The sequence below is a fragment of the Leptodactylus fuscus genome, chromosome 8 (genome assembly GCF_031893055.1).
Source record: "Leptodactylus fuscus isolate aLepFus1 chromosome 8, aLepFus1.hap2, whole genome shotgun sequence".
Taxonomy (NCBI): Eukaryota; Metazoa; Chordata; class Amphibia; order Anura; family Leptodactylidae; genus Leptodactylus; species Leptodactylus fuscus.
In genome coordinates, this window is record NC_134272.1 from 29,965,872 (window position 1) to 29,991,693 (window position 25,822).

Consider the following 25,822-nt stretch of genomic DNA (forward strand, 5'->3'; position numbering starts at 1 on the left):
GCTCCAGCAGTCCACGTGAGCTCAGAGAGTCAAGGTCTAATGCCTTCACTATAGAGCGCTACACGCATGCTGGGAGTTGTAGTTCTAATAGCTAGAACAGTGGAGGTTACTGGATAGGCACGGCCTACTATGTACAAGCTTTCGGTCTCGGTGAGGGAATTATAATATAGTGTACAATGTACAATATACCCAGTCCCATAGAGAGGGCGCTCTCGAGTAGTTCGCGCGGGATCCAAAGAACTACACAATGACGTCACCGGGACTAGAGCCGGAAGAGCAGAAACGGAAGTAGGCGGTGCGCATGCGCGTTGGCGCTTGAGTTTACACGTGTCTGGGCTGCGAGGGTTCGAGTTTAGATCTCCGGGTCGGACCCTAGTAGTGATCGCGGTTCAGCCATGTTGGTGCTTTTTGAGACCGCGGCGGGTTACGCCATATTTAAGGTAAGCTGGATACGATATGGTCGTGAGATGAGCTTGTGAAATGATCGCACGTGCCGGTTGTCTCTATGGGCAGAGCACGTGTAGTCTCGGCTCCTGCAGTTTACCGCTGCGGTTGTGTGGCGTTAATAAGAGATTGTACGATAGATGGGGTGTAGATGTATAATCCCGATCGGTTGTAGTGCAGCCTGCAGCGATCAGATCGTAGGCAGACCATACTGGGGCTAACACGTGGCCTCCAGGTGGAGGGAGGTCTAGTGAGTCTAGTGATCCTTAGACTTATATAGATAACTAATATTACTATATCAATGCGGATGGTACTGGAAGAGCACTAGAGCCATTGCTTGTAGCAGAGCCCTGGCCGAAACCGATTTATTAAAGCAAGGGAATTGTGCTATTAAGTGTACAGCATCATCCAGAGCCTCACTATATTCATACACAGTACAGTATGCAGAGTATTTTCACTATATTCATACACAGTACAGTATGCAGAGTTTTAGGGGTATACATGGCACACGATCTGCAGCATATAGCAGTTCACTGTTAGCAAAGTGGAGGAGACTTTACAAAGGTCACCCACTTATAGCAGACTAATACCTGCTGTATAAGTTGTCATGCAATGTGGATAGTAAGTCGCATCATGTTAAGTCATGTGTTGTCTCTGAGATTAAACTCTTGACGATATATAAGAAGAAAACTGCAGCACTTTTCTGTTTCCATGTTTTGTGCGGAAACCACACAGACCCCATTATAGTCTATGGAGTCCGTGTGATTACTTAGGTAATCACATGGACTCCAAAACTGCTTTTTAATTTATATAGGTTTCTGTTTGGGGGAGTCCCCAAATGGAGTATCGAACACAGATGGGAACTGGGCACAAAACTAGGTTTACTGAGGAGGGGGCTGCTTCTCATGCAGGGTATTTACCAAGCAACAGGGTCTAAAGTCAAGTGTCTATTACGCCTGGGCCCCATGTGGCGTAAACACCACGGGAAAAATCGTGGCATTTTACAGTCATGGTAAAGTGAATCCCATGCCCACTTTGCAGTAAAAATCGTGCTGCAGACATGCTGCGATTTCCAAAACCAGCACGGCATGTCAATTATACCTACGGAAACGCCGGAGGTTTCCCCATAGTTATAATAGAAATCTGCAGAGGAAACCTCTGCGAACTTTGTCTAAAGCGCTGCAGGAAGAACCATGGTGCGTTACTGCCACAGTTTTTTCCTGCAGCTCTCTCTTGCTGCAGGATGCCCCGTGGGGCCTTAGCCTTAAACGGGTTATGTGGGGGAAAAGAGCTTATCAGTACATATCCTGCACTGAGTATTATTTGCAGGTCCCCTGTTGCTATTCTCTGTCACATGACTGACTTTGCTCTAACTTACTCCATGTACAAGCAGCAGTATTAGAGAAGAGAGAGCCATGTCAGGGACAGCCAGAGTGTTAGCAGAAGAGACTGAGTACAGAGACTTCCAGCACCCACTGCTCTGCTGACTAAGAAATGGGGTGACAGGACCTGCACAAGTTCGTTCACATGGTACAATAAAATCCCACATTTTTGGAGCCAACACGACAAGGGTGGCAAAATCCTATGTCCTTTTGCTATATCGTGGCAATATCACAGCAAAATACTGCAATTTGACTACCCCATGTGACTGTTGTCTTGGTGAGGAAGGACGGTCAGTCTGAGATATCACAAAGTCCTACCAGAGATGTCCTGCACTATATTGTCCTAGTACTGCTCTGGAGATGCTTTATGGTATCGGTTTCTTGATTAATAACCAAGTTTGTCTTCTTAGGTTGTAGATGAGAGCAAGTTGGAAGAAGTGGACAGTATATGGAAAGAATTTGAAACCCCAGAAAAAGCAAATAAAGTGTAAGTCCTAAAACATCCACTAAGTCCACCTTATACCCTGTTTTGACCGACATCTGTAGATAATAATTATTGCTGTCACATACAGTGATTATGTAAAGAATGAGAATATTCTCATTGAATGTTTCCTAGATGTTACTGTTTATGATGATCTATCCTTAGCATAGGTGATCAGATTGGCATCAATCCGCCTTCTGGCACCCTCACCCTTCAGCTGAGTAAAGGTGCTGCAGAGCTTCAAAAGCAGTCACAGTGCCATACATTGTATAGTGGTAGTGAATGGTACTGCACCTCTGATCCTTTCATTTGAATGGGACAGTGCTGCACTAACCAGGCACTGCCGGTGCACGCTATATATTGCTGGACTTGCTTCCAAAGAACTACAACCCTTTATTTAGCTTTTCGGTGGGGTTGCTGGGAATTGGATCCTATAAAACATCCCAACATTTGGGCTTGAGTTTTCATAGCAGTTGAGAAATACAACGGGTTATGCGTTTCTACTGTTGGAAATTTCTTTGATGACCGATAACTAATGTCACCTGTCCTTGAAGGACCAAGCAGTGTAGGTCTGTATAAGAGTTGCCTATGATGGATCTTTAGTTGAATTGAAAAACCTTGATTTACATTCAACATTCCTCACTACCACTGAGGCAACAAGTGGCTAGATAGAATTCTTTAAGGAGTACTTCTATCTTATAGGAGTTTTCCAACAAACTAAGTTACCCCCCTACCCATAGGGTCGCTCGGACCCCCACTGATCAGGGGCACAGGGGTCTCTTGTTCCCTGTATGGAGCTGCTTTAAAACAGTATGTGCACCGCTCCTGTCTTATGGATACAGGATAACTTGGCTTGTTGGAAAAACCCCTTAAGATAAAGCCAAACACAACTAACACACTGCAGAACTTCCACTGGAAAATTTTGCAGCCTGTTATCCTGCAAGTCATCGCAACAAAAGAACAACCAAAGTCGGATGGTTTTTATTGTGACTCTGCTTCCAGTTTCTCTGCAGGTTGTTCATGGCTTTAACCCTTTGTATTGTAAAAGTTGAAATACACAGGTGAAGCCTGCAGCATGACCTGATATGCTGCGGGTCTAAATCCATCAGCACAAGTCACTTTCCGCTTAAGGTTTTAGTGTCAGTATTTAGGTGGGAGTTTATATCTCATTCACAGTGATCACACCTAGATATGTCAGCAAGTTCACAGCGGCTAACCCACTGTCGTTCTGTTCATATGGACTCGTCCTTAAACACTTATCATTAATACTCGAGTAACATTCTGTTGACTACTTTAGTAGATGTTCTGTAAAGCAGCCATGACTAGACTTGACCTGTTTTTTCTTTTTTGTAGAGTTAAGTTGAAACACTTTGAGAAGTTTCAAGACACAACTGAAGCATTGGCAGGTAAGCCTGTTTCCTGCATATATATATATATATATATATATATATATATATATATATATATATATACACACACACATATATACTGTTGCCAATGATGGATTTATGTTAAGCTGAAACAAAATGATTTTAACCTAACATTTCGTCACTACCACTGAGGCAACACTGTAAGGGCATTGACATCCTGGCGAGGAAAGGGTCTTGTTTCGCAGAGGCATAGCGGCATTATATTTAAAACCATATGGCGTTTTATAACATATTTTATTGGTTGTCCGGCAGTTTGTAGTTTCCCTTCCCTCTAATAGCAGACTGTTAATGTTCAGAATCCTCTGTGATCACCTAGAAATGTCAGTAAGCAGGAGGAGAAAGGACAGCAAGGAAATAAAACCAGAAGTCTAAACAGATTGCACTGGTATAAAGCTAAAATTTGCATTATAAGTGAATAAATGCAAGTGAAGATGTTTCTTTTTAGAATCTGTGGCTTTCATTCCGTAGATGGTATAGATAGATCTGTCCTATGAAGAACACCACTAGAGTACCTGACAGATCCCATTGGCTTTAATGATGTCTGTTGGGTATCCATTATGGTGTCTGTCAGAGGATTGCGTCTTGATGTCAGACTCCCTTTCAGTGTAATTTGTTTCATAGGAATTTTTGTGTTTATGATCAAACTAAACTAAAGAGTCTATTTGTACATCCCTCAGCGGCCACTGCTTTGGTAGAAGGCAAAATCAGCAAAAACTTAAAGAAGGTCCTGAAGAAGATCGCAGCAAAAGAAGCACATGAACAGCTGGCAATTGCAGATGCCAAACTTGGCGGCGTTATTAAGGTATTGTGTTATACTACGTCAGTAATTTGCAGTATGCAAAACTAATTTTTCTCTTGTGATGTCAGAAGGATATGCTTATCCGTTTATCTTCCATGTTTGTAACTGTAGGATAAAGTGAACCTCACCTGTGTACACAATACCATGGTCACCGAGCTCATGAGGGGTATTCGCAATCAAATAGATGGTCTTATTACAGGACTCTCAGGGCGGGAAATGGCTGCAATGTCTCTTGGCTTGGCCCACAGGTAAGTCATGGTTTTTCTTAATTTTCTTGTACAATCTTAATCTTCCATTCCGTCAGCCAATTTGTAGTTGATGGAATGGAACAATTTTCTTGCCTGGTTTTAGGATAATAGGGTAGTTTCATTTGTGAATAGACAAAAAAATTCATAAAATCTGTGTATTGGTCACATGTTAAAATGCTCATTATAGTCAATAGATGCATTCACTTGAGTATTCCTTGGTAGCGCCATCGGTACATAGCTTGCTGCCAGTAAAGCACCTGCCCAGTAGAATATGAATGTAGAAGAATGGAAGGGTTAGATGTGGGTTCTCACTGGCCTGGGTGGATCCAGTAGGTAGTAATACCTTGACTCCACATACGTTAGCTGTGCAGCCTGACCCACCAACTCTTCACGGCTAACATAACCTCCACCTCAACATCTGATGTTGCAACTCTACCTAAATATGCCTCTTCTGTGGTCGTCAGAACCAAACATCGCCACCTACTGGATCCAGGACAAGAAAAACCTACTCCTAACCACTCAGTTTTGGCATCTGCCATTAATACAGGTTAATGTTGACCATGCACATGAGTTACTTTGACTGATTTTCCTCCAAAATTCCCCTCCCTTTCCAAATACATGCTGACTTGGCTGAGTTTACATGAGTTCTCAGTGGGAGAAAGTTGCTTCTTGTGAGGAAGATAAATGGCCACCAGAACAAAAAGATCCCCCATACTGAAATCCAATATACCTGACCCTTCTATCCTTGATTCTGCCATCGGGTCAAAGTCCAAACACCCCTGTAGACAATTAGATGGTCACTGGTTCCCACTAAAATCGTCGGATTCAGTCGACCATACACTTAATATGTATGGCCATATACACAGAATATGTTCAATATATAAATTGTAACATGGTGCTCTAAGGTGAATTTGAGACTGAGACTTCTTGTGTCAGTACAGTCTTTATTCTGTTGCCAATGATGGAGTTTAGTTGAGCTGAATATCTGTGATTTCATTCAACGTTTCGTCACTACCACTGAGGCAACATTTAGTATGTTAGGTCAGTTCGTAAACTATATGGTGCTATCTGGATTTTTTTTTTTTTTTTTAAAAAACTGTATGTGCAAACTAAGCTGCAACTGTGATGTATAAATCCAGTTCACACTTGCATCGTTTTCATCAGTATTTGTAAGCCAGAACCAGGAGTGAAGCCTGCAGAGAAGCTATAATCCGCTTGCTTTTTATACGTAATTTTTCTTAATCTTCTACCGTCTTGTATATCCACAGCTTATCTCGCTACAAGTTAAAGTTCAGCCCCGACAAAGTTGATACCATGATTGTACAAGCTATCTGTAAGTATCCTATCTTATGATGACGATATACAGTATATCGTATATAGATTGATAGATATATATTGTAATAAAGTAGGGTGGATGATTTCCTAATTCTAACTTCTCTTTCCTCCAGCCCTTCTAGACGATCTGGATAAGGAGCTGAACAATTACGTCATGCGTTGCAGAGAGTGGTATGGATGGCATTTTCCTGAGCTGGGCAAAATTGTCACTGATAACTTGGCGTACTGCAAGTGTGTGAAGGCTGTAGGTGAGTTTGTGTAGGGCGCCTGCATTCTCAGTATATGAGGTGGGAGGTTGTGATATGCCGAAAACTTTTACAATAGCCCCTGTTCTCTGTTCAGCATACGCTAAATTTTATGTTCTGTAATTTCCTATTAACGTCATGTGTCACATTTTAGTAGATGGAACAAACTTGTTCCATCTTTTGGGGTGACGTGCTGTAGGTATAATGACATGAGGATTGCTTGGGCATAAGTCACAGCTCTGTTCTGGCCATTGATGATGACTATATGTAATTGCCTGATGTTTCCATGAGGGCAATTTCAGTCACTACCTCATCTGAGGCCTATGTTTGGTCATTGCTGACCTCGATTTCGTGTATATTAATGACAAGTACATAAAGAGCTGTCGTAGTTCGATGTGTTTCTATGTTTTCTGTTATATATTGTTCAACTCTTGTGTTCTTCTTCATTTCTCATTGAACAGGAGACAGAGTTAATTTTGCCGCCTTTGACCTCTCGGAGCTCCTTCCTGAAGAGGTGGAGGCTGAGGTGAAAGCTGCTGCAGAGATTTCCATGGGTACAGAGGTGTCAGAAGAAGATATCAATAATATCTTACACTTGTGTGATCAGGTGAGTGTTGTATTGAGGAGTCAGTTGGGTGAAATCTGCAGAAATAAAGCAGCACGGTGGCTCAGTGGTTAGCACTGCAGCGCTGGAGTCCTGGGTTCAAATCCTGTTTAGCGCAACATCTGCTAGGAGTTTGTTGTGTGTTCTTCCCATGTTTTCGTGGGTTTCCTCCCACACTCCAAAGACATACAGAGCAAACGTTGGCTTAGATATTTAGTATATTGTTAATGTTATGGTATTGACCTGTGATATTTGTGCTTTTTTAGGTCATAGAGATTACAGAGTACAGGACACAGCTGTATGACTACCTTAAAAACAGAATGATGGCAATAGCTCCAAACCTTACTGTCTTGGTTGGCGAGTTGGTCGGTGCCAGACTTATTTCCCATGCAGGTAAGTCTCTTATGCCAATCTACCTTTACTTTCCTCATAAGATTAACTCTTGGACTCGTTCTATAGTCCTTCTGTGGTCATTGATGATGACTAAATTATTTTGCCTGATGTCTATGATGGCAAATCTAGTCACTACCTCATCTGAGATCACATCTTTATGGTTTATATACTAATATTACCCACTGAGTATTGTGTGTGTATATAGATATCATTCATGTCTGTCTATTGTAGTATTGTTTGGACTTTTTTTTTTTCTTGGTTTACCTTTGATCTTGAGTCCTCATCTTTTATATGTGGTTATATTTTTATTTATTTTAATATAGGCTCCCTTCTGAATCTGGCAAAACACCCAGCTTCCACTGTGCAGATCTTAGGGGCTGAGAAAGCACTGTTTAGAGCGCTGAAGACCAAAAAGGACACTCCAAAATATGGTCTGATTTATCACGCATCCCTTGTTGGTCAGACAGCACCCAAAAATAAGGGCAAGGTAAGTTATATTATGTGAAATGGGTTGCAGAAGGCATCTGGGGATCAGAGATCATACTTGTTGTGGCCTGTGTTTAAAGGGGTTTTCTAAGCTAAAATTGTTGATGACCTGTTCTAAGGTTAGGTCACCAGTTTCAGATCAATTGGGTGTTTGACACCAGACACTCCCACGAATTGGCTATTCTCTGCAGTTATTACACAGAGAATGGAGTAGGAAGCGGGCAACTCTGTGTAATGGCCAAACCAGATTATTGCAGCTTCGGTACCATTCCTAATCGGAGCTGATCTACAGTAACCTGCTTTGGCACCTACACAGAGGATGGAGCTGTCTGCGTCCTGTTTCATTCTCTGTGTATTAGCTGCAGAGAATAGGAGATTGGCGGGTGTGTCTGATGTCAGATCTTCACCAATCTAATGTTCTATTCTTGGTATTGGTGACAAATACTTTAAGGCTAGAAAACCCTTTTAAGTCAATACTTCGATACTGTTAATAACTACAGGGTAGGTCATCAGTTCCACATTGGTGGGAGGGGTGCGACGATTCTTGCCATACTGTGATCAGTTATAACTAAAGGGGTCACTTCACCCCAGTAGGATTAAGCTGCAAAAAGTAGTGGTCATGGCCCCATCAGTCATCTGAGCAATGTTTGTGCTAAGTGTCATACCCTCACTCAACCTATCTTCAGTATCCAATATAAGTATCAAGCTGTCAGAAAAATCCTTTAAGATAAATTCCAGTATTTTGTCTAGATCTCCTCTGCAGACTTGCGATTTTGCAGTCTTGTTACTTCACACAGTCTGCACATGGTGACTTGTTATTCACAGTCTTAAATGTTTGGCTTGATTTGCTAACCTGTTTCTCTTTATTTAGATCTCCCGTATGCTGGCAGCCAAAGCAGCCCTTGCTATCAGATATGACGCTCTGGGGGAGGACACAAATGCAGAACTGGGAGTAGAGACAAGAGCCAAGTTGGAAGCCCGTCTACGGCACTTAGAGGAGAGGGGGGTAGGTGTTTGTGCAGCTATGACTTCAGTCTTCTGGTCTGTGATGATGACCCAATTGTATTGCCTGATACTTCTATGAGGGCAATATCAGTCACTACCTCATCTGAGACTTGATGTGTATATGAGTTCTGCACTGTGTGTTAATAGTTAAACGATCTGGTGCTGATTTATCTTCTGTTTCTTCACAGTTAAAGAGAATTAGCGGCACCGGGAAAGCACTCGCCAAAGCCGACAAGTATCAGCACAAAAGGTAAGAACTGCCCTGTGAATCGCAGTGTGTATATAGGTGTATTTGTAATTGTGGATCTGTATGTTTGCCTAAAAGTTGTGCAGTTTAATGTGGGGTTCTGAGTGTTTTCAACTAGACGTTAGTCTAAAAATGGCAGAATTTGCTTTTGATGTGGCAGTAACAGCTATTTCTTTTCCTTACAGTGAGGTCAGAACTTATGACCCATCCGGAGACTCCACCCTGTCCTCTGTTCCCAAGAAGAGGAAATTTGAAGAGGTAGAGGAGGAGGAAGAGCAACCTGCCGAAGTCAAAGTGAAGAAATCTAAAAAGCCCAAAATAGAACCAGTTGAAGAAGCAGAAGGTATTTGCAGATTACATTTTGGTTACAATATGACAAGGAGATTGAAATTTCTTTAGGGTAGAACTGATGACACCATATGGTTGTATCATTGCAGAAGAACAAGAAGTCGAGGAGCCACCAAAGAAGAAGAAGAAAAAGAAGAGAGAGTCAAAGGCTGCAGAGGAGGAGGAAGTATTGGAAGAAGCACCCACCACTAGCACAGCTGAAGAGGTCAGTGTCCATGCAGGTCTCACTACTTCTGATGTAATAGCACTGGTGTAATATTCTAGTATACTATAATAATCATATTTTATTTACTATTAACAGCCTTCCAAAAAGAAGAAGAAGAAAAAGAAGGCAAAACAGGAAGAGGAGGACGATTAAGTTCCATGGACTTTATTCACAAAGTGATGACTGTTCATTGCAAAGTTTTCTGGAAGCCGGCCTTAGCTTAGATCCATCTGTAAATGAACAGCGCAGTGAAACTTTTTTTTTTTCTTTTGTTTCTGTTTTTAATACAGTAATGTATGATGGGAACATACCAGAGTCGAGAACTTTTTTTTTTATATTGGCTGTCTGACAGGCTGTATACACTTTATAACGTTTATTTTGCCTGTATGACTAGATCATATGATTGTAGACAGTAAACTTTCCTGTCTTTAATCCAATACACTTTTATGAAAGTTATCGTTCTTTGCTTTATATTAACCAAATAATGTTTGCAACGTTTGGTCAACAAATGGGAAACCTGGAAAAGAAAGCTGAGTGTCTAGGAAGCTCCAGCAAATATTTTACCCCCTACCCCAGTCAGCGTTCTGCAACTATTCACTATATATCCTTCATACCTCCGTCTCCTGTGTGTAATGCTGTAGGTCTTTTTTTTTTTTTTGCCGTGGTTTTTTCTTACATTCCGGTAAAGCCAAACGATTTGCACATTTGTTTCAGCTGTAAAATTATGTAACGGTAGAATATGTCTACAGGACAGTGTCACCATTACATTATACTGTCATAGTTTTTGCTCTGCGTGGTTGAAAAATGAAAATTAGTCTTCCCAGTTATTCGGTTTCCATAAGTCCCATACGGACCTTGGTCGCCCCGTGGAGGCTCCTGGGCTTGTTGTGTCCACCTGCCTGCTTCGGCATCCTGCGTTCCATGGTGGAACGCACGCCGGTGACGTCACTTCTGGTTCTGAGGGAAATGCGCTAGAAAAGGGAAATTTGAAATCTTTAGCGTCTTGAGCAGTTTGGGTGAACCAGAAGCATTCCTATTTGTGGAATGGAGTACGCTGGTCATCGGTGGCTAGTTTAAAAGCTTCCCAGACCAAGAGGCTGTCGTCTGAGGTAGGACCATCTGTGTGTTATAATGCCTGGAGATGAGTCCTCGGGCCCAGTGAGTAATCTGGTAACTGGTTTTTACATGGTATGTTTATGGGAGGTCTCATGTCCTTTTATTGTCATGTATTTATTTAGGAAAAAGAAGCTAAAGATGTGTCTTCTAAAGCTTAAAAAAAAGTGCCATCTTTGAAAAAAAGCTTTCTTCCACGTTGAAAAAATCTGTCTTGCATTGAAAAAAATAGAGGAACAGTCGTCTTTAAGGCTAAGGCTCCACTTTGCAGAAACGTAGCTTTTTTTTTTTTTTTTTTTTGCGGATTTTGCTGTGGTTGTTGAGCCAAAGCCGGGAATCGATTGAGCAGAAGGGAGAAGTATGAATGTATACTTGGCTTTGACTAAATTAAAAAAACAAAAACAAAATCTGCAACAAAAAAAAAAACTGCATTTCTGCAAAGTGGGGCCTTAGCTTAATGGAGGAAATTAAAGGGATGGTTCAGCATGATACCCGTCTTCTGTAGCTTCTTTTTCCCATACCTTTACGTCTGCTGAGCCATAACCTGTGGCCAAATAGAGGAAGTTAAAGGTGTTGTCCAGGATAAAAATACATTTTTATCCTAAACTAAACACCTCCCCACCTTTTTATAATTCACTTTTATTAACAAAAGTGAATATTTACCATGACCGCCCAAGGCAGATTTTTATAGTATCATGTGACTCTCCGTCTCGCCGGAGACTGAGAGTCACATACTATATCCCCCCTCTCTCTCCTCCTGTCTCCTCGCTTCCCATCACTACACTGCTCCTGTATCCAGCCCTCCCCTTCCGTCTCCTCACTACACCAGACCAGGCATACTTACCTTTCCTTCCTGCCATCTCATCTCTGGTTGTGTCATCATCGACATGCGCAGCGAACTATTGCGCATGCGTGGGCTGGTTAGCTAGGGAAAAAGGGAGGGGGACAGTGAGAGGGAGGTGTATCTAGGGATAGCTAGTACTATATTATAATTATGGCTGCTGAGACTGTAGTGGGCGGGCTAGCTAAGGAAACAGGGAGAGAGCGTGTGGGAGAAAGGGAGGGGGCCAGTTAGAGAGGGAGGAGAAGTGAGGCATCTGGAACTTGTAGGAAACCCAGAAGAGGAAGTAAACAAACACAGAGGATGCCATACGCTCACCGAAGACCCCAGAAATCACTCAAAAGACTGGTAAAGGTATTTGATGGCATTTATTAACCCAATTAACAGACCATTTTTTGTAAAATATTTATTTTTCCCAGCAATTCCTTTTGATTATAGAGCCAAAATTAGATGATAGTGACGTTTACTTCCCATCTGTGTCTGAAGATTTTATGGAGGGTCATTCATGAGAATTTAGAGTGTCTTATTCAGGATGAGTGGTTTCATCTGGAGAAAAGGCTGTTTCTGTCTCAGGAAATTAAAGCTAGATTTCATTTTGATGAAACTAAAATCAAAGGTTGGTTGGAAGTGCTGAAAATTGATATTCAGGTCGTTAAAGTGGGGAAAAAGATGACTCTTCCCATTGAAGACTCGTTGCAGCTTAAAGACCCGCTAGATAGTAGAGCTGACAGCCTCCTTAAGAAATCCTGGAAGTGCTCTTCAGCCCTAACAGGTTAACATTGAGGTAAGATGTGTGGCAAGGTCTATGTATAGATGGTTAGACCAACTGGAGGTCTGTATTAGAGAAGGCACCTCTAGGGAAGACATCTTATCCTCCATCCCGCTGCTACAGAATGCTACTGTCGTCTTAGACACTTTCAACAATAGACCAATTGGGTAAAACCCAAAAAAATATATAGATAACTGCGCTGAACCAATGTTCAAAATCACGATTTTTATTGAAGACACCTATTAAAAAACACACGACGCTGATATGCCAGCGTTTCGGGGTAACCACCCCCTTTCTCAAGTGATACAAGGTATGGAGCAAAGTTGAACCTTAAACATATAAAACAGAGATATAGAGATATTTCTTAATAAATAGTTTACCACACGAATTATATATAAATAAAATAATGGTTTAAAACAACTACAAATATCTATATCCAATTGATATAACAATGTGTATAAAAAGCACTCCAGGTGTGCATATTACTAACTGTTGTAACGAAATAACATGTGTATTACAAACATATTCTATACATGCTTCACATCAATTTCAATGCTAAGAGATAATATTGTAAGCAACTGAAGAATGCTGATACCTGTAGTCCAATGATAGACAGGCCTGCAGTGCTCGATCCTGTGTCTGTCAATAATGATGACACTCTGACATGTCAATAATGATGATGATAATGTTGCTCCCACATGTCAGAGTGTCATCATTATTGACAGACACAGGATCGAGCACTGCAGGCCTGTCTATCATTGGACTACAGGTATCAGCATTCTTCAGTTGCTTATAATATTATCTCTTAGCATTGAAATTGATGTGAAGCATGCATAGAATATGTTTGTAATACACATGTTATTTCGTTACAACAGTTAGTAATATGCACACCTGGAGTGCTTTTTATACACATTGTTATATCAATTGGATATAGATATTTGTAGTTGTTTTAAACCATTATTTTATTTATATATAATTCGTGTGGTAAACTATTTATTAAGAAATATCTCTATATCTCTGTTTTATATGTTTTTTAAGGTTCAACTTTGCTCCATACCTTGTATCACTTGAGAAAGGGGGTGGTTACCCCGAAACGCTGGCATATCAGCGTCGTGTGTTTTTTAATAGGTGTCTTCAATAAAAATCGTGATTTTGAACATTGGTTCAGCGCAGTTATCTATATATTTTTTTGGGTTTTACCCAATTGGTCTATTGTTGATTTTGGCTGCTCCCCCCTACTAAGGGGGCGGTGATAGAACTGCTGCTCATAGGAACCCCCCCCTTTTTTTCTGTGTTTTACTGTGGTATAACCACTTCTATTGTAGATCAGCTCAGTGCAAAAAAAGTTCTATATTTGTCTTAGACACTTTGACAGAGTCAGTGAGGATTGCCTCTAGATCTGGGGTCCTCTCAAATACAACTTGCCGTAAATTATAGCTGAAAATGTGGGCTGTTAACTCCAAGCAGAAGCTGTGTGCTGGGGACCCTGGCGGCAGTAGATCAGGAACGGATTTTCCAGGGTCCACAATTCATGCACGGACCGTTTAACCCTATGGGGGGACAGCCTGGCAATGTGCAGACCGGATAGAGTAGTTATGACTGGGAAAGGAATCAGCGGGAGGCGCTATTGTTCAGCAGCGCTCAGGTACTATGAATGTGAGAAACCGTGCGAGTTCTCAATATTTCCATATCTTCTCCATTATGGTTGCTCATTCATTTTATACATGTATCCTAGTATTTACATATCTCCATTGTGGTTGTTCATTTATCTCCATGTTCTGTATTTTTCTTTTTGTCCTTTTGTGTTTCATTCTGTATCCCATTCAATCCAGCTTTCTGGGATTCAGAATATGTACACACCTGAAAAAGGAAGATATTGCGTCATGTAATAAATGATTTACGCTTGGACCAGCGCGCCTTTTGCCACCAGGAGGATAGGGGGCAGGCTATCCAGGTATTTCATACCCTGGAAAGAAATAACATCCAACCTGTACACCCTAAATTCCACAGCAAGCAACTTCAAAATAGAATTTTCATCCTGTCCCCTCAGGAGAGTAGTGACTACATCCATACCATCTCCTACGCTTCACGTGGCTTTGATGGAAAGAAATTTCTACACATGAAAGCAATTTGTCCTGTTTCCCCTTTGGAAAGAGGGAAGGTCATTATTCCTGCCTGTTTATGGTGTAAAAAAAAACAAGTTGGGTGTACAGAATAATTATAAACTTGAGCCCATTAAAGATATATAGTTTATCATCGTTTCATGATGGAGTCAATAAAATCCACAATTCTCCTGGTTGCGCAGGACCATTTTATGGCCACCACCGACCTTCAGGATCCATATTATCGCATCCCTATTCATCCTCTATAGCAAAAAAATTTTTAAGGTCTGTAGTCCAATATGGGAGGGGGGGGGGTGTATGCTCCATTTTCAGTTTAGGGGCCCTCCCCTTTAGAAAATCATTAGCTCCAAGGCTATATATGAAGGTGATGGTGAATGTAGTAGCTTTTCTAAGTAGTTGTTGGTACTAGCTCAGTCTTTTTCAGATAGCATGTCAGACTTTATAAAAAATAGGATTGGTTATAAATTGGGAGAACTCCAACATAGAGACACCAGGTATTGCAAGGTATTTCTTGGTATCCTGCTAGATTCCCATCTGCAGATGCCATTTCTCCCCTCAGATAGGATAGAGGCTCTAAAGTCCCAAGGTTACTGTCTTTCAAAGGAAAACAAGGGTATCTATAATAGAGGCAATGTCTGTACTATGCTCAATGATCTCTTGTATCCAGGCGGTACCCTGGGCTCAGACTCATACAAGAGCTCTTCAATCCCTGAATCTATTAAATTGGGACGTCCGCTGTCATTAGACAAGATGATCTGTGTGTCCCACAGTGTGAAAGCCTCCCTACAACAGCTCAAATTTACAATGAGGAATTCCTTGGAACCCCTCTCCAGTGATTCAGAGTACTACGGATGCAAACAGATTGGGAAATGTATACGTTCACCTCTAGTGATAATCATTATTGCTATTATTTTAGCGTGTAATGGATATCAGATCAGTTATGGACAGAACAGGGATTGGGTCAAATGTAAACTTTATTGATGACTTTGTGTATATGATGTGTAAGTGTTTTGGTGCTGCACCCTGGACAATGGTAAACATCTGGGTCACAGTGCCAATAAACTTTCTGGTTATGTTCAGAGGGGTATTACATTATTCCTGTATGGGACAATCAGAGAGTAAAAGTATAATATGCGTTCTGATTGATAGGAGAGGGGGTAACAAGGACTGAATTCCTTGATACCCCCATACTTAAAGGTTATCATCTCTGTGCAATCTGCAGCTCCACTCCTCCCCCCCTCCTTCCTCCTACTGCAGCTCTTACGATGCTACCTGAGATAGGAGGGGGGAGGACATTTCAGATCCCCATATCTCAGGATCTGTTAGGGCTATGAAGATGAGCTGGGATTCATTTTAAAGATGAGAATCTTTTCACACTTACAGATTCAGAGTGATTTGCTATTAAAAACACTGCAGAGAATTGAAATCTGCAATGGGATCTCAGTACTGAATAGTGATTTCAACAGCGAATCGATCTGGATCTGTAAGGGCTATCATGATTTTAAAAATGATATTGTCTTCATTAAAATGAACCTGAGATCATCTTCCTAGCCCTAATCAATCCTTAGATATCAGCGATAGGAGAAAGGATGTATTAGATACGTCCTCAGCTAGAAAAGTGCCACCATGGGTGGACGTATAGATACATGGGTAGCAGGGAAAGGTTTCAAGGAAGGATTTGAATATGCTGGGTACCGGGATGATTTTGGTTAGTAGGATTGTCGCAACACCAACTAACAAACTGAATCTTAGAAATAGCCAATGTAACTGGTTTATGGCAGGCCTTTAGAGTGTGTATTACAGTATATGAGAGGCCTTGCGCCTTTAGGATCCAGGCTGATGGGTGGAGAGTGCCCTGGAATAGCAGATCTTTCTTGATCACTGGGATCATTAGATCACCTGGTTTTTTTCTAGCAGAGGGGAAACACCTTTATGCTGTTCTGTTGGATTTTTTTTTTTTTGAGATCCTTTGGTATAAATGGAAGATATAGGGTAGCTCCATATCCCAAGTCTGGGTGAAAGAGTCTATACCTGCTGAGTGATCTGAAACATGTAGTGAAAAAATGTTTTTGCCTTTACGTTCATTCTGTTTCAAACAGGTTCACCATACGAGTGCCCCAGCATTGAACCAGTGACTGGAATACTTCCCAATTCAGGCACCACTTATTCAGGTCTACTAGGTCTCTACTCAAGAAATCTGCAATCCAGTTCTGACCCTTCAAGATGAACTGTTGATAGAGACAGAACACTATGCTGAAAAAGCGCACTGCCACAGAATATGTTTAGCAAAAAATATATAAAGCTTTATTTAAATACATTTTAAAACATATATGACAGAAATAATGAATGGGGTGATACAACCAAACAGAACAATGAAGGCCCAAGATGGAATACTAATGGTTGATGATGAATAAATGACACTTACATTACATATATATAAGGATATGTGAAACATCCATAGTTTCTAAAGTGCATATATAACATACATAGTTTTTTAAAGTGCAAATATTCTGTGAAATAACATGATACCAAGTAGTAAATTACCTATGGGTGGACCTTCATGTAGTGAACGCGCCCACAGATTTTTTGAGATATAGACACCAGAATCTGAGATCAGATTATTAAATAAGGAGACGTTCCCTTATTGGATAACCTTTGCGACAATTGATGTCATTGAGTTGTACCAGAGGGGAGCAAAAAAACAACTCCTACCACCTGTAAGTAGTCACAACAGGATACAGTTTCAAAAAATACTAGAACACCGGCCATACGATGACCTGCATCAATTAAAGTGGCACAAGCATTCAACTATTGCAAGTACATCACAACACATGATAAAATATAATCCATACTGTCAAGTTGTGGCCCATTAACTGCCAGCACTATGTCCTCGCTACAGCCACAAGTGGAGTCGGATCAAGGATTTAAAGGGATATTCTCATAACACCAACTGCCCTTATTTAATTTGCATATAATAAAGAAACATCTTTCTAATAGACTTATTAATGTATGAACAGTAAGATCCAGCCGGCACTCAGTGAGAGATAAAATCTTCAAGCTTTATTCAAAGTCAAATAATATCCACAAAGCAGTGAAGACAAAAACACCAATGCGTTTCAAATAGATAAACTGTTCTTAATCATGGCTAAACTGTGATCAAGAAAGCTTGAAGATTTCATCTCTCGCTAAGTGCCGACTGGATCTTACTGTTCATGTATTTGTATTCCACGCGGAGACGTTGTCCTTCTGGAGCACCATGGGTTTACTTTATGAGTGTGTTAGCTGGGAACGCATCTTTATCTAGACTTAGACTATATCTACCTGATTCCAATCCTCCTAATTCGGGAAGAGGCTTGTCAATCAAAGTTTTGTTCTCCTTAGTTGTGCTTTTTTGCAGAATGAAAAATATGCTGTTTGGATTCCTGCTGTCAGTCCCCAAGATGTGCTATTCTTACTAAGCATGCTGAACTGTGTCCATAGACTTTTATGAGCTCCATTGACTTCAGTAGAGCATGCGGTTACTAATACTTTCTGATAGAAAGTAGCTCCATGAATATCCCTAAAAGAATTTCACATGTCTATAGATAAGGCACTGGTAGTGTTTTTGTTTGTGCAGTCTGAACCCCTTATCACTTCTCCCTTCAATCAGTTGTAAGCCGATGGCTGGTCAGGTAATGGAGGGGGTGTACATCTCACTGTTAAATATTATATATTTACAATATTCTCTAGCAGACATGGGGTTAACACTCTACTGACATCATATCTGTTGTATTTTGGGTACATGGGTGCGGTTAGAGTACACCATTTTAGAAATCTCCCTACATAGCTGTAACATGGAAGGTAACACCCACTCTCATGAATATAAATGAGTGACAGACACACACGTCGTCGTCGTCATCCATGAGGGGGATCCATGGGGAATCTATGGCAGGTCTGTCTGCCATCCCTCTCTGTCATCCTGGACAAGATGTCGTGAATATCCCAAGTCCACCAACCAGATGACAAGCATGAACCAAGCTGTAACTACAAGATATCCAGATGATTTAACTTCTCTGAAGATGTAAGCTATTGACAATTGACTGATATTTGTGTTATTTGGACATTTTCCCTGTTCCTGTGTTTTCCTTCAAGATATTAATAAACCTCTACACTGTTTTATAACAAGCTGACTTCTTCCTATCGTGGATAAGGCCTTCAACACGTGACACAAGTCTATCCCACAATTTCAAGGCTAGGTACGGATATTTAACAGTGGATACAAGTCTCACCGGCAAATACAAGATATTTAACAGTGGCGAGCCAGCACGGTTGGTTTTTTTCCTGTTTTTCTTGTTCCGTTCACTTGCAATTAAGGGGGAAGAGAGGAGTATTTTGCAAGTTGTATGAATTGCAAGATTCAGGAAGACTTCGAAAAGAAACCTATATTGGTGAGATACAGATGACTGTTGTGCGTGTTATATGATACGGAAGCCTGTGTGAGGAAAGCCTGTGAGGAAATACAGAAGGACCACAAGTGCCAGACGTACTGAGACGTTCTGATGACAGGGACCAACTGTTCCAAGGACAAGCTAAAAGTGAAGCTTTCTACAGTGGTGAGTAAAGATTTTACTTTTAAAGTATGGAAAAATTAGAGTCATTGTCTAAAAAGTGTAACGTTGATTTTAAAATTGTGCCTAGTGACAGTATAGAGAGTATATGGCAAGATTTGTATACACAATGTGAACAGGCAAATTCTAAGATTGAAAATAGAATTTGTTCTACAAAAGAGAAGCAGGTATTTAGGAATATAGCTTCTTTGGTAAAGATTTTTAATGACATGGTAACAGAAAAGAAATTAAGTAATAGTATGCATAAATCTGTTCAGACAGATGAGAAATCTCAATATGTTGATAAAGAGCACCATGTGGCATTAATGGCCATAGATGGTGAGGAACAAATGATACAAGAAACTAAATTGAAATTAAAATCTCAGGAATATTTGATGAATCTGAGTAAAGCCATTCCCACATATGATGTAAAGATCCATGTGTGTAGAAACTCAGAAATTTTTGAAAGCCATGCAGAGAAATTTGATCTAAATATTGAACAGAGAAATAAACTGTTTAAATTATGGCTTCCTATTGATTTTACAGAACGTTTGTCTGCAAAAATGTCTTATGATAACGAGCCAAATGAATGGTTAAAAGACAGTGATGTGGAGAGATTAAAGAAATTAATCTGGTGCACTAGAGGTGACAGCGTGCCAACACCTGATATACTGAATGAGATAAAGATTGGCAGAAAAGAATGTACATATGCATTCATGTCTAAATTTGAAAGGACATACAAAACTGTCATTCCAAAGGTGAACTCTTCATCTATGGTGAAAAGTTTTGTTAAAAAGTTCAAATTCTTGGATGCAGTCACCCTTGCCAGTGCCTCAGATAAGAAGACTTTATTTGAAGCTGCTAGTTTATTGGACATGGCCAGAAGACATCAGAAACATATGTCAAATGTAAATCGAGTATGTCCAAAGCAAAAAGCAAAGCCTATTAAGAGACATCTGTCAAATCATGTTAAAGTGTCCCCTATTTATAGGAGGGAAAGTGACAAAATCTATGAGAAACGTAGGAAATTACATGTTGCATATAAACCATATGCCATGCAGGAAAATCCACAAATTGAAATTCCAGTATTAACTGAAATTAAAGAATTGCAGCCAACCAAATCTATTGATAGTCAAAAGATTGTATCTGGGAATGTACCAGTTGTCTCCAAAATGTCAGATCTTTTCAGTAACCCAATGGCATCTGACCTGTCTTATATTCTTAGGAAAAGGGCAAGCTTGGCATTCTCTCATGACCTGGCGAGGCTATTATGGATGGACGTGTTGACAGGAAGTTCATGGGTTTAACTTAAAAATATATATCTGAAAGGAGGTCAGGGGTCGAATTTAAAAGTATCTCTGAAGGAATGACTGTCTACTGAGTTTTACTTACGTACTATTTGGCTATATAAAGAGAAATCCCTTTTATATGAGGAGAAGTCCAATGATCAGGTATAATCCACATGATTATGTGATGATGTTTATAAATAATCCTAATTATGCTATTGTGAATAATACTATGGATCATATTATATACACTATATATATATACACACAGGAGGAGAGTCTCATGTGTGGTGACAGATTTTCGTCATAGTCCACTCTCTAGATGCAGAGAGAGAAGGAGCATGTTATATACAATATATGAATATATGACATGTATATGAATATATGTACAATATATTAATATGATCAAATAGTATTAGGAATCCATAAAGTTATTAAACTTTCCATTGGTTAAAATCAATATTGTATTAATTTGGTTTTTGCTAAAGTTTATCTATTTTTCAGATCAGAAATGTCATATATGGAAAAATGGATCAGTTCAATCAGTGATGTCCGTTCATTCATCATTCTTTCCTTCTAGCTAAAAGAATGCATGGAGTGTCTAACGATTAATGAGTAAACAAATTAACATGGTGTGACTAATAACAATGCATGATAAAGTGATAGAAGTTCTAACTTACCTCAAGCATGTTTTTCAATAGTTTCATGTAAAGTCCATGTTTTTAGGATTTTCAAGTTATAATCCATTTTGTTTAAAGGCATGCAACTAGGCATGGAGCTCTTACTGTGAATTAAATGTTCGTTCATGTGGTCAGTTGATTGACAGCAACACATTGTGACCTGTGACCCTGATGGGCTGGTCAGTATAAGTGTTAAGTGTTATGTGTCGAGTCGACTGGTGTATACAACAGATCTGTGACATCACAAATAGGCCTAAGAAAATCAGGATGCATCCAACAAGGAAAAAAGGAAAATATATCCAACAAAGAGACGTCTATTTTCTTTCTACTGTCTATTTTCTTTTTCTACTATTTTCTATTTCTTTCTATTTTTTATCTTATATGATCCTCTATATTAAATTGGGAAATTAGCAAATATATGTGAAATCCATTGAAAGGAACCTCATATGTTTATACCAAGTGTTTAAGTCACATGAGCTGAGGAAAAGGTGACAGCTGCACTAGGGTGAAGGTTATTTTAGTTTGTGAATATTTTGTAGCAAAAGAAGAAGCTTTTGACTAAGATATAGATAGCTTTTCAATATATTTGTTCAAACCTGACAAATAATAAAGGCTTATTGGGGTAATTGGATCATGGGATAATAAATATATTAGTTATGGTGGGAAAATCTAGTTAGCTATAGCCAGTATTGTTTTATTATATTATTATTGATTATGTATTCTTACATGTACGCACACACTTGCATACACTTACACACATCAACATCTACAAACATCGGGAAAACATAAATGTCTTATATGCAAATGAGATACGCTAATCATCTTCATGAAGGGATAGGTATATGGGATATCAAGAGTGATAGTCTCTGGTTTATTCTTTACACTTCTGATTATAGGATGTGACATATTTTGAAATGTTTATGATTTATATACTTATTTCATATATATGGTGTTCACATACAGCCAGTACACAAGAATATATACAGTTAAGTTTAAAAATAATGTATTTTTACATTTGTGTCTTAGCAGAGTCAAGTGTGTTAAGTCTTGTCTCTATTCTTGGTATTGGAGGTATCTGAAAGGTGAAAAAGGTCACAGGAGTCTGTGAAGAGACGAGGTGTTAAGAGGAAACTTTAGTCACATAAGTTTTTATGAATAAAGGGTTAATATTGTGTCTCAGATAAAGAACACAATGATATTTAATAAAGTAATGTTCAAAATAAAATTATTTCTTATTAAAAAAGGTAAATAAAGTGACTAAACTTTAGAAAATGTATGATAAGTATGATAACACATTCATATAGGAATATATGTTTAGTATAATTGGTGAAAAGTTCTAACTAAAGAATAAATATAGTGATTGTCTATAGAATGGTAATTAATGAGATCACATTATATTTCAAAGTCATGTTGCAATTTGTCATCACAAGTAAAGTACACATACATATTCATACATATAGATATAAAGATATATATATGTTGATATATGATGTTTATATAGATTATTGTATCCAAAGTACTATTATCAGATAGTTTGATAAATGTATTGAATATCAATATTTTATAAGTCAAATATAAATATTGATACAATATAAAGAGAAGTATGATATATAAATGAGTGGTATGGTACACTGTGATATTATAGTTTAGTCAATTGCCTAATTTGGCTTAGTTATTAGGGAAAGAAAACTTATCTTCAATCAAGTCCAAGATTATGATAAAGTTTGATATCAAATGTTAATAAAAAGACCTTTAACAGTTACAAGAAGAAGATGTGCGGGAAAAGACAAAATCTGAAGGTATGATGCTAAATGCTTAAGCTTATGCCAAGGACTGTGTTTAAAAATTATTGCTGGAGTTTGGAACCTTTGATCAGCTGATGATTGGACAGATATAAAGACGTCCTCATCAATGTTTGGTGGAATCCTCTCTATTTCAAGACTTCAAGTTGTTTGGTGAGCAAAAGGGTTGTGAATGATAAAACCCGAACACAGATATTGTGTATCCAAGAGACTGAGATTCCAGGACTGAACCTTACTGACAAGCAGCAGGGATGATGTCAGAATTCACACTTGCCTTGCTTTTGCAGTATTGCTCCAGAAGTGTCACATTGTTGTTCTACAGTGACAGGTGGTAAAGGTAAATACCAAAGGAAACTCCTCTACAGTCTATGTCTTGGTGAAGTGAAACATATGGACTTTGTTGTTATATCAATATCTTCTCAATATGAACTTTAATGGACAATGTTATAATATCTGCACAACACGGAGGAAATCTAAAAGGACTTTAAGTCAAGAACTACATTTGTGGTAATAAGCCTTCTATTATGACGGAAGAAGAGATGACCAGAAGACCAGACGATGAAAGAAGAGCCTTCATTAGGTGTAGGTTAGATAGTGGATCAAATTGTTTCCATCTTTGATCACAGTTTACCATAACATACCATAACATTTATTAATGACAAAATTTATTGTAAATTGATGAAATTATTGTTATATGGAAAATTAATGAAAATTAAGTTCCAGTATTCAGCAAAGAAGAAAGAAGATATAATCTAATTGTATGAATATTGTCGTATGGTATATCTTGAGAGTTCAAACAGATATTTCACTCTCAAAAGGGGGAAATGTTAAATATTATATATTTACAATATTCTCTAGCAGACATGGGGTTAACACTCTACTGACATCATATCTGTTGTATTTTGGGTACATGGGTGCGGTTAGAGTACACCATTTTAGAAATCTCCCTACATAGCTGTAACATGGAAGGTAACACCCACTCTCATGAATATAAATGAGTGACAGACACACACGTCGTCGTCGTCATCCATGAGGGGGATCCATGGGGAATCTATGGCAGGTCTGTCTGCCATCCCTCTCTGTCATCCTGGACAAGATGTCGTGAATATCCCAAGTCCACCAACCAGATGACAAGCATGAACCAAGCTGTAACTACAAGATATCCAGATGATTTAACTTCTCTGAAGATGTAAGCTATTGACAATTGACTGATATTTGTGTTATTTGGACATTTTCCCTGTTCCTGTGTTTTCCTTCAAGATATTAATAAACCTCTACACTGTTTTATAACAAGCTGACTTCTTCCTATCGTGGATAAGGCCTTCAACACGTGACACAAGTCTATCCCACAATTTCAAGGCTAGGTACGGATATTTAACAGTGGATACAAGTCTCACCGGCAAATACAAGATATTTAACACTCACCCAGACTACTAAGGTGGGTGAGATGAGAAAACTCCAGAAAGAATGGTTCTCAGCAGATAATTCTGTCTGCTGAGTGTTATTTCAAGGTTCCGGCTACTGGGCTGGATTTTTAGGAATGGCAGGTAGTTTGGTAGTGGGACTTGTCACCCGCCTCCAGTCCACACTTTGGGGATGATCCGGCAGAGACTCAGCTGTTGAGAGTTTGCTCATCAAGGAGGCTTAAGAAGCCAGCTCCAGCAGCAGACTGGGGCTGAGCTTGGCTGGAGAGCAAACAGAGAGGTCATATTTTTGGAGCTGTGTCCTGAATGATTCTACTGGCTTTTGATTTCTGTCATTCTAGTTGAGGTAACCTATTCTATGTTTAGTTAGAGCCTAGCCGGGCAGGTATTTATTTTTGGATTGTTTCGTTTGTTGCTGCACTACCTTTTCTGAGTGAAAATAAAACTCTACCTTTGTTTTGGACTAAAGAATCTGGACTTGTGTGTCTATGCCACCCCACCTAGCAACCCCAGACCCTGACAATTGGTGGAGGACGTGAGCATACGGCGGTTGCTAGGGGCAACGAAACATCCACTCCTTGCTGGAGAATTTATTTTATTTTTTTTTATATATATCCTGGGTGAGGGCTGCCGCTGTACAGACCCAGACTATGGAGGAGATATTGAAGCATCTTGTACAGTCCAACAAACAAATCATTTGCTGATGGAGCAAATTGCGCTCCTTAAAGAGACTGTTATCACTAGCCCGCAAAGACCTGTGGAGCACAGGGATGAGAAGCGGGCTGCGCAAAGAGCTTTGTAAAAGATGACCCCAGATGATGACGTGGAGGCCTTCCTGACTATGTTTGAGAAAGTGGCCGAACGGGAGAAACTGCCAGCTGCTGACTGGGCAGACGTCATTGCATCCTATTTGTCCGATGAACCCCAGAAGGCCTATTATGACCTCTGCCAGCAAGATGTTCAGGAGTGATAAACTAAAGGCGGAAATTCTTGCTCGGCTGGAGGTAACCACTGCTGTCCGTGCCCGGCAGGTACATACCTGGAGCTACCAGATGGACAAGCCTGCCAGATCCAAGATGTACCACCTGATTCACCTAGCGAGAAAGTGGCTGGAACCAGACACCTGTACCCCTGCAAAGATGGTGGAGAAGGTGGTCCTAGACCGGTTCACCAGAGCTCTTCCTCCTGCGTTGCAGAGCTGGGTTGGACATGGAGACCCCAAAGATGCCAACCAGCTCGTCAGCCTTCTGTAGAGGTATCTGCGACTGAGGCGGAACTCGGTGATGACCCTACAGCACGACCATCCCCCAGGAACACCCGGTGGAAGGCACCTCCCGGTAAGACTGTTCCGATATTTGATGGTGGAGGGAAAAGAGCTTGTGATGGGTTTTCCAGGCAGTTCACCAGCCCAAGAAGGGACTCTGCTGGAGAAACCAGGGCTAGTACAGTGTTGGAGATGCCATGAGTGCGGACATATTTATGCCCAGTGCCCATTCACCTCTGAGCCAATGGACTGTGACGCTGGTGGGCGTCGATCATTATTTGC

The 25,822-nt window shown here is 39.9% G+C and overlaps 1 protein-coding gene and 3 non-coding genes across 5 annotated transcripts; all 4 read left to right on the forward strand.

Moving 5' to 3' along the window:
• The first annotated feature begins 306 nt into the window (after positions 1-306).
• On the forward strand, positions 307-10,095 carry NOP58 (NOP58 ribonucleoprotein). Of its 2 annotated transcripts, none has more exons than XM_075283847.1 (15): positions 307-440; positions 2,237-2,313; positions 3,661-3,713; positions 4,415-4,539; positions 4,648-4,784; positions 6,053-6,117; positions 6,233-6,367; positions 6,826-6,971; positions 7,235-7,361; positions 7,685-7,848; positions 8,719-8,853; positions 9,041-9,102; positions 9,285-9,442; positions 9,540-9,652; positions 9,749-10,095. In XM_075283847.1, the coding sequence occupies exons 1-15, from the start codon at positions 396-398 to the stop codon at positions 9,803-9,805; spliced, it is 1,599 nt and encodes a 532-aa protein (XP_075139948.1). In that variant the 5' UTR covers positions 307-395; the 3' UTR covers positions 9,806-10,095. The 2 variants fall into 2 exon arrangements, with proteins under 2 accessions (XP_075139948.1, XP_075139947.1); XM_075283846.1 differs by having other exon boundaries at positions 9,537-9,652; positions 9,749-10,094.
• LOC142217776 (small nucleolar RNA SNORD70) lies at positions 2,883-2,971 on the forward strand. Its single transcript, XR_012717419.1, has one exon. It is a non-coding gene; the product is annotated as a small nucleolar RNA SNORD70 (small nucleolar RNA).
• On the forward strand, positions 3,792-3,880 carry LOC142217773 (small nucleolar RNA SNORD70). The gene has a single exon (XR_012717416.1). It is a non-coding gene; the product is annotated as a small nucleolar RNA SNORD70 (small nucleolar RNA).
• On the forward strand, positions 5,730-5,817 carry LOC142217774 (small nucleolar RNA SNORD70). Its single transcript, XR_012717417.1, has one exon. It is a non-coding gene; the product is annotated as a small nucleolar RNA SNORD70 (small nucleolar RNA).
• Positions 10,096-25,822: the final 15,727 nt, after the last annotated feature.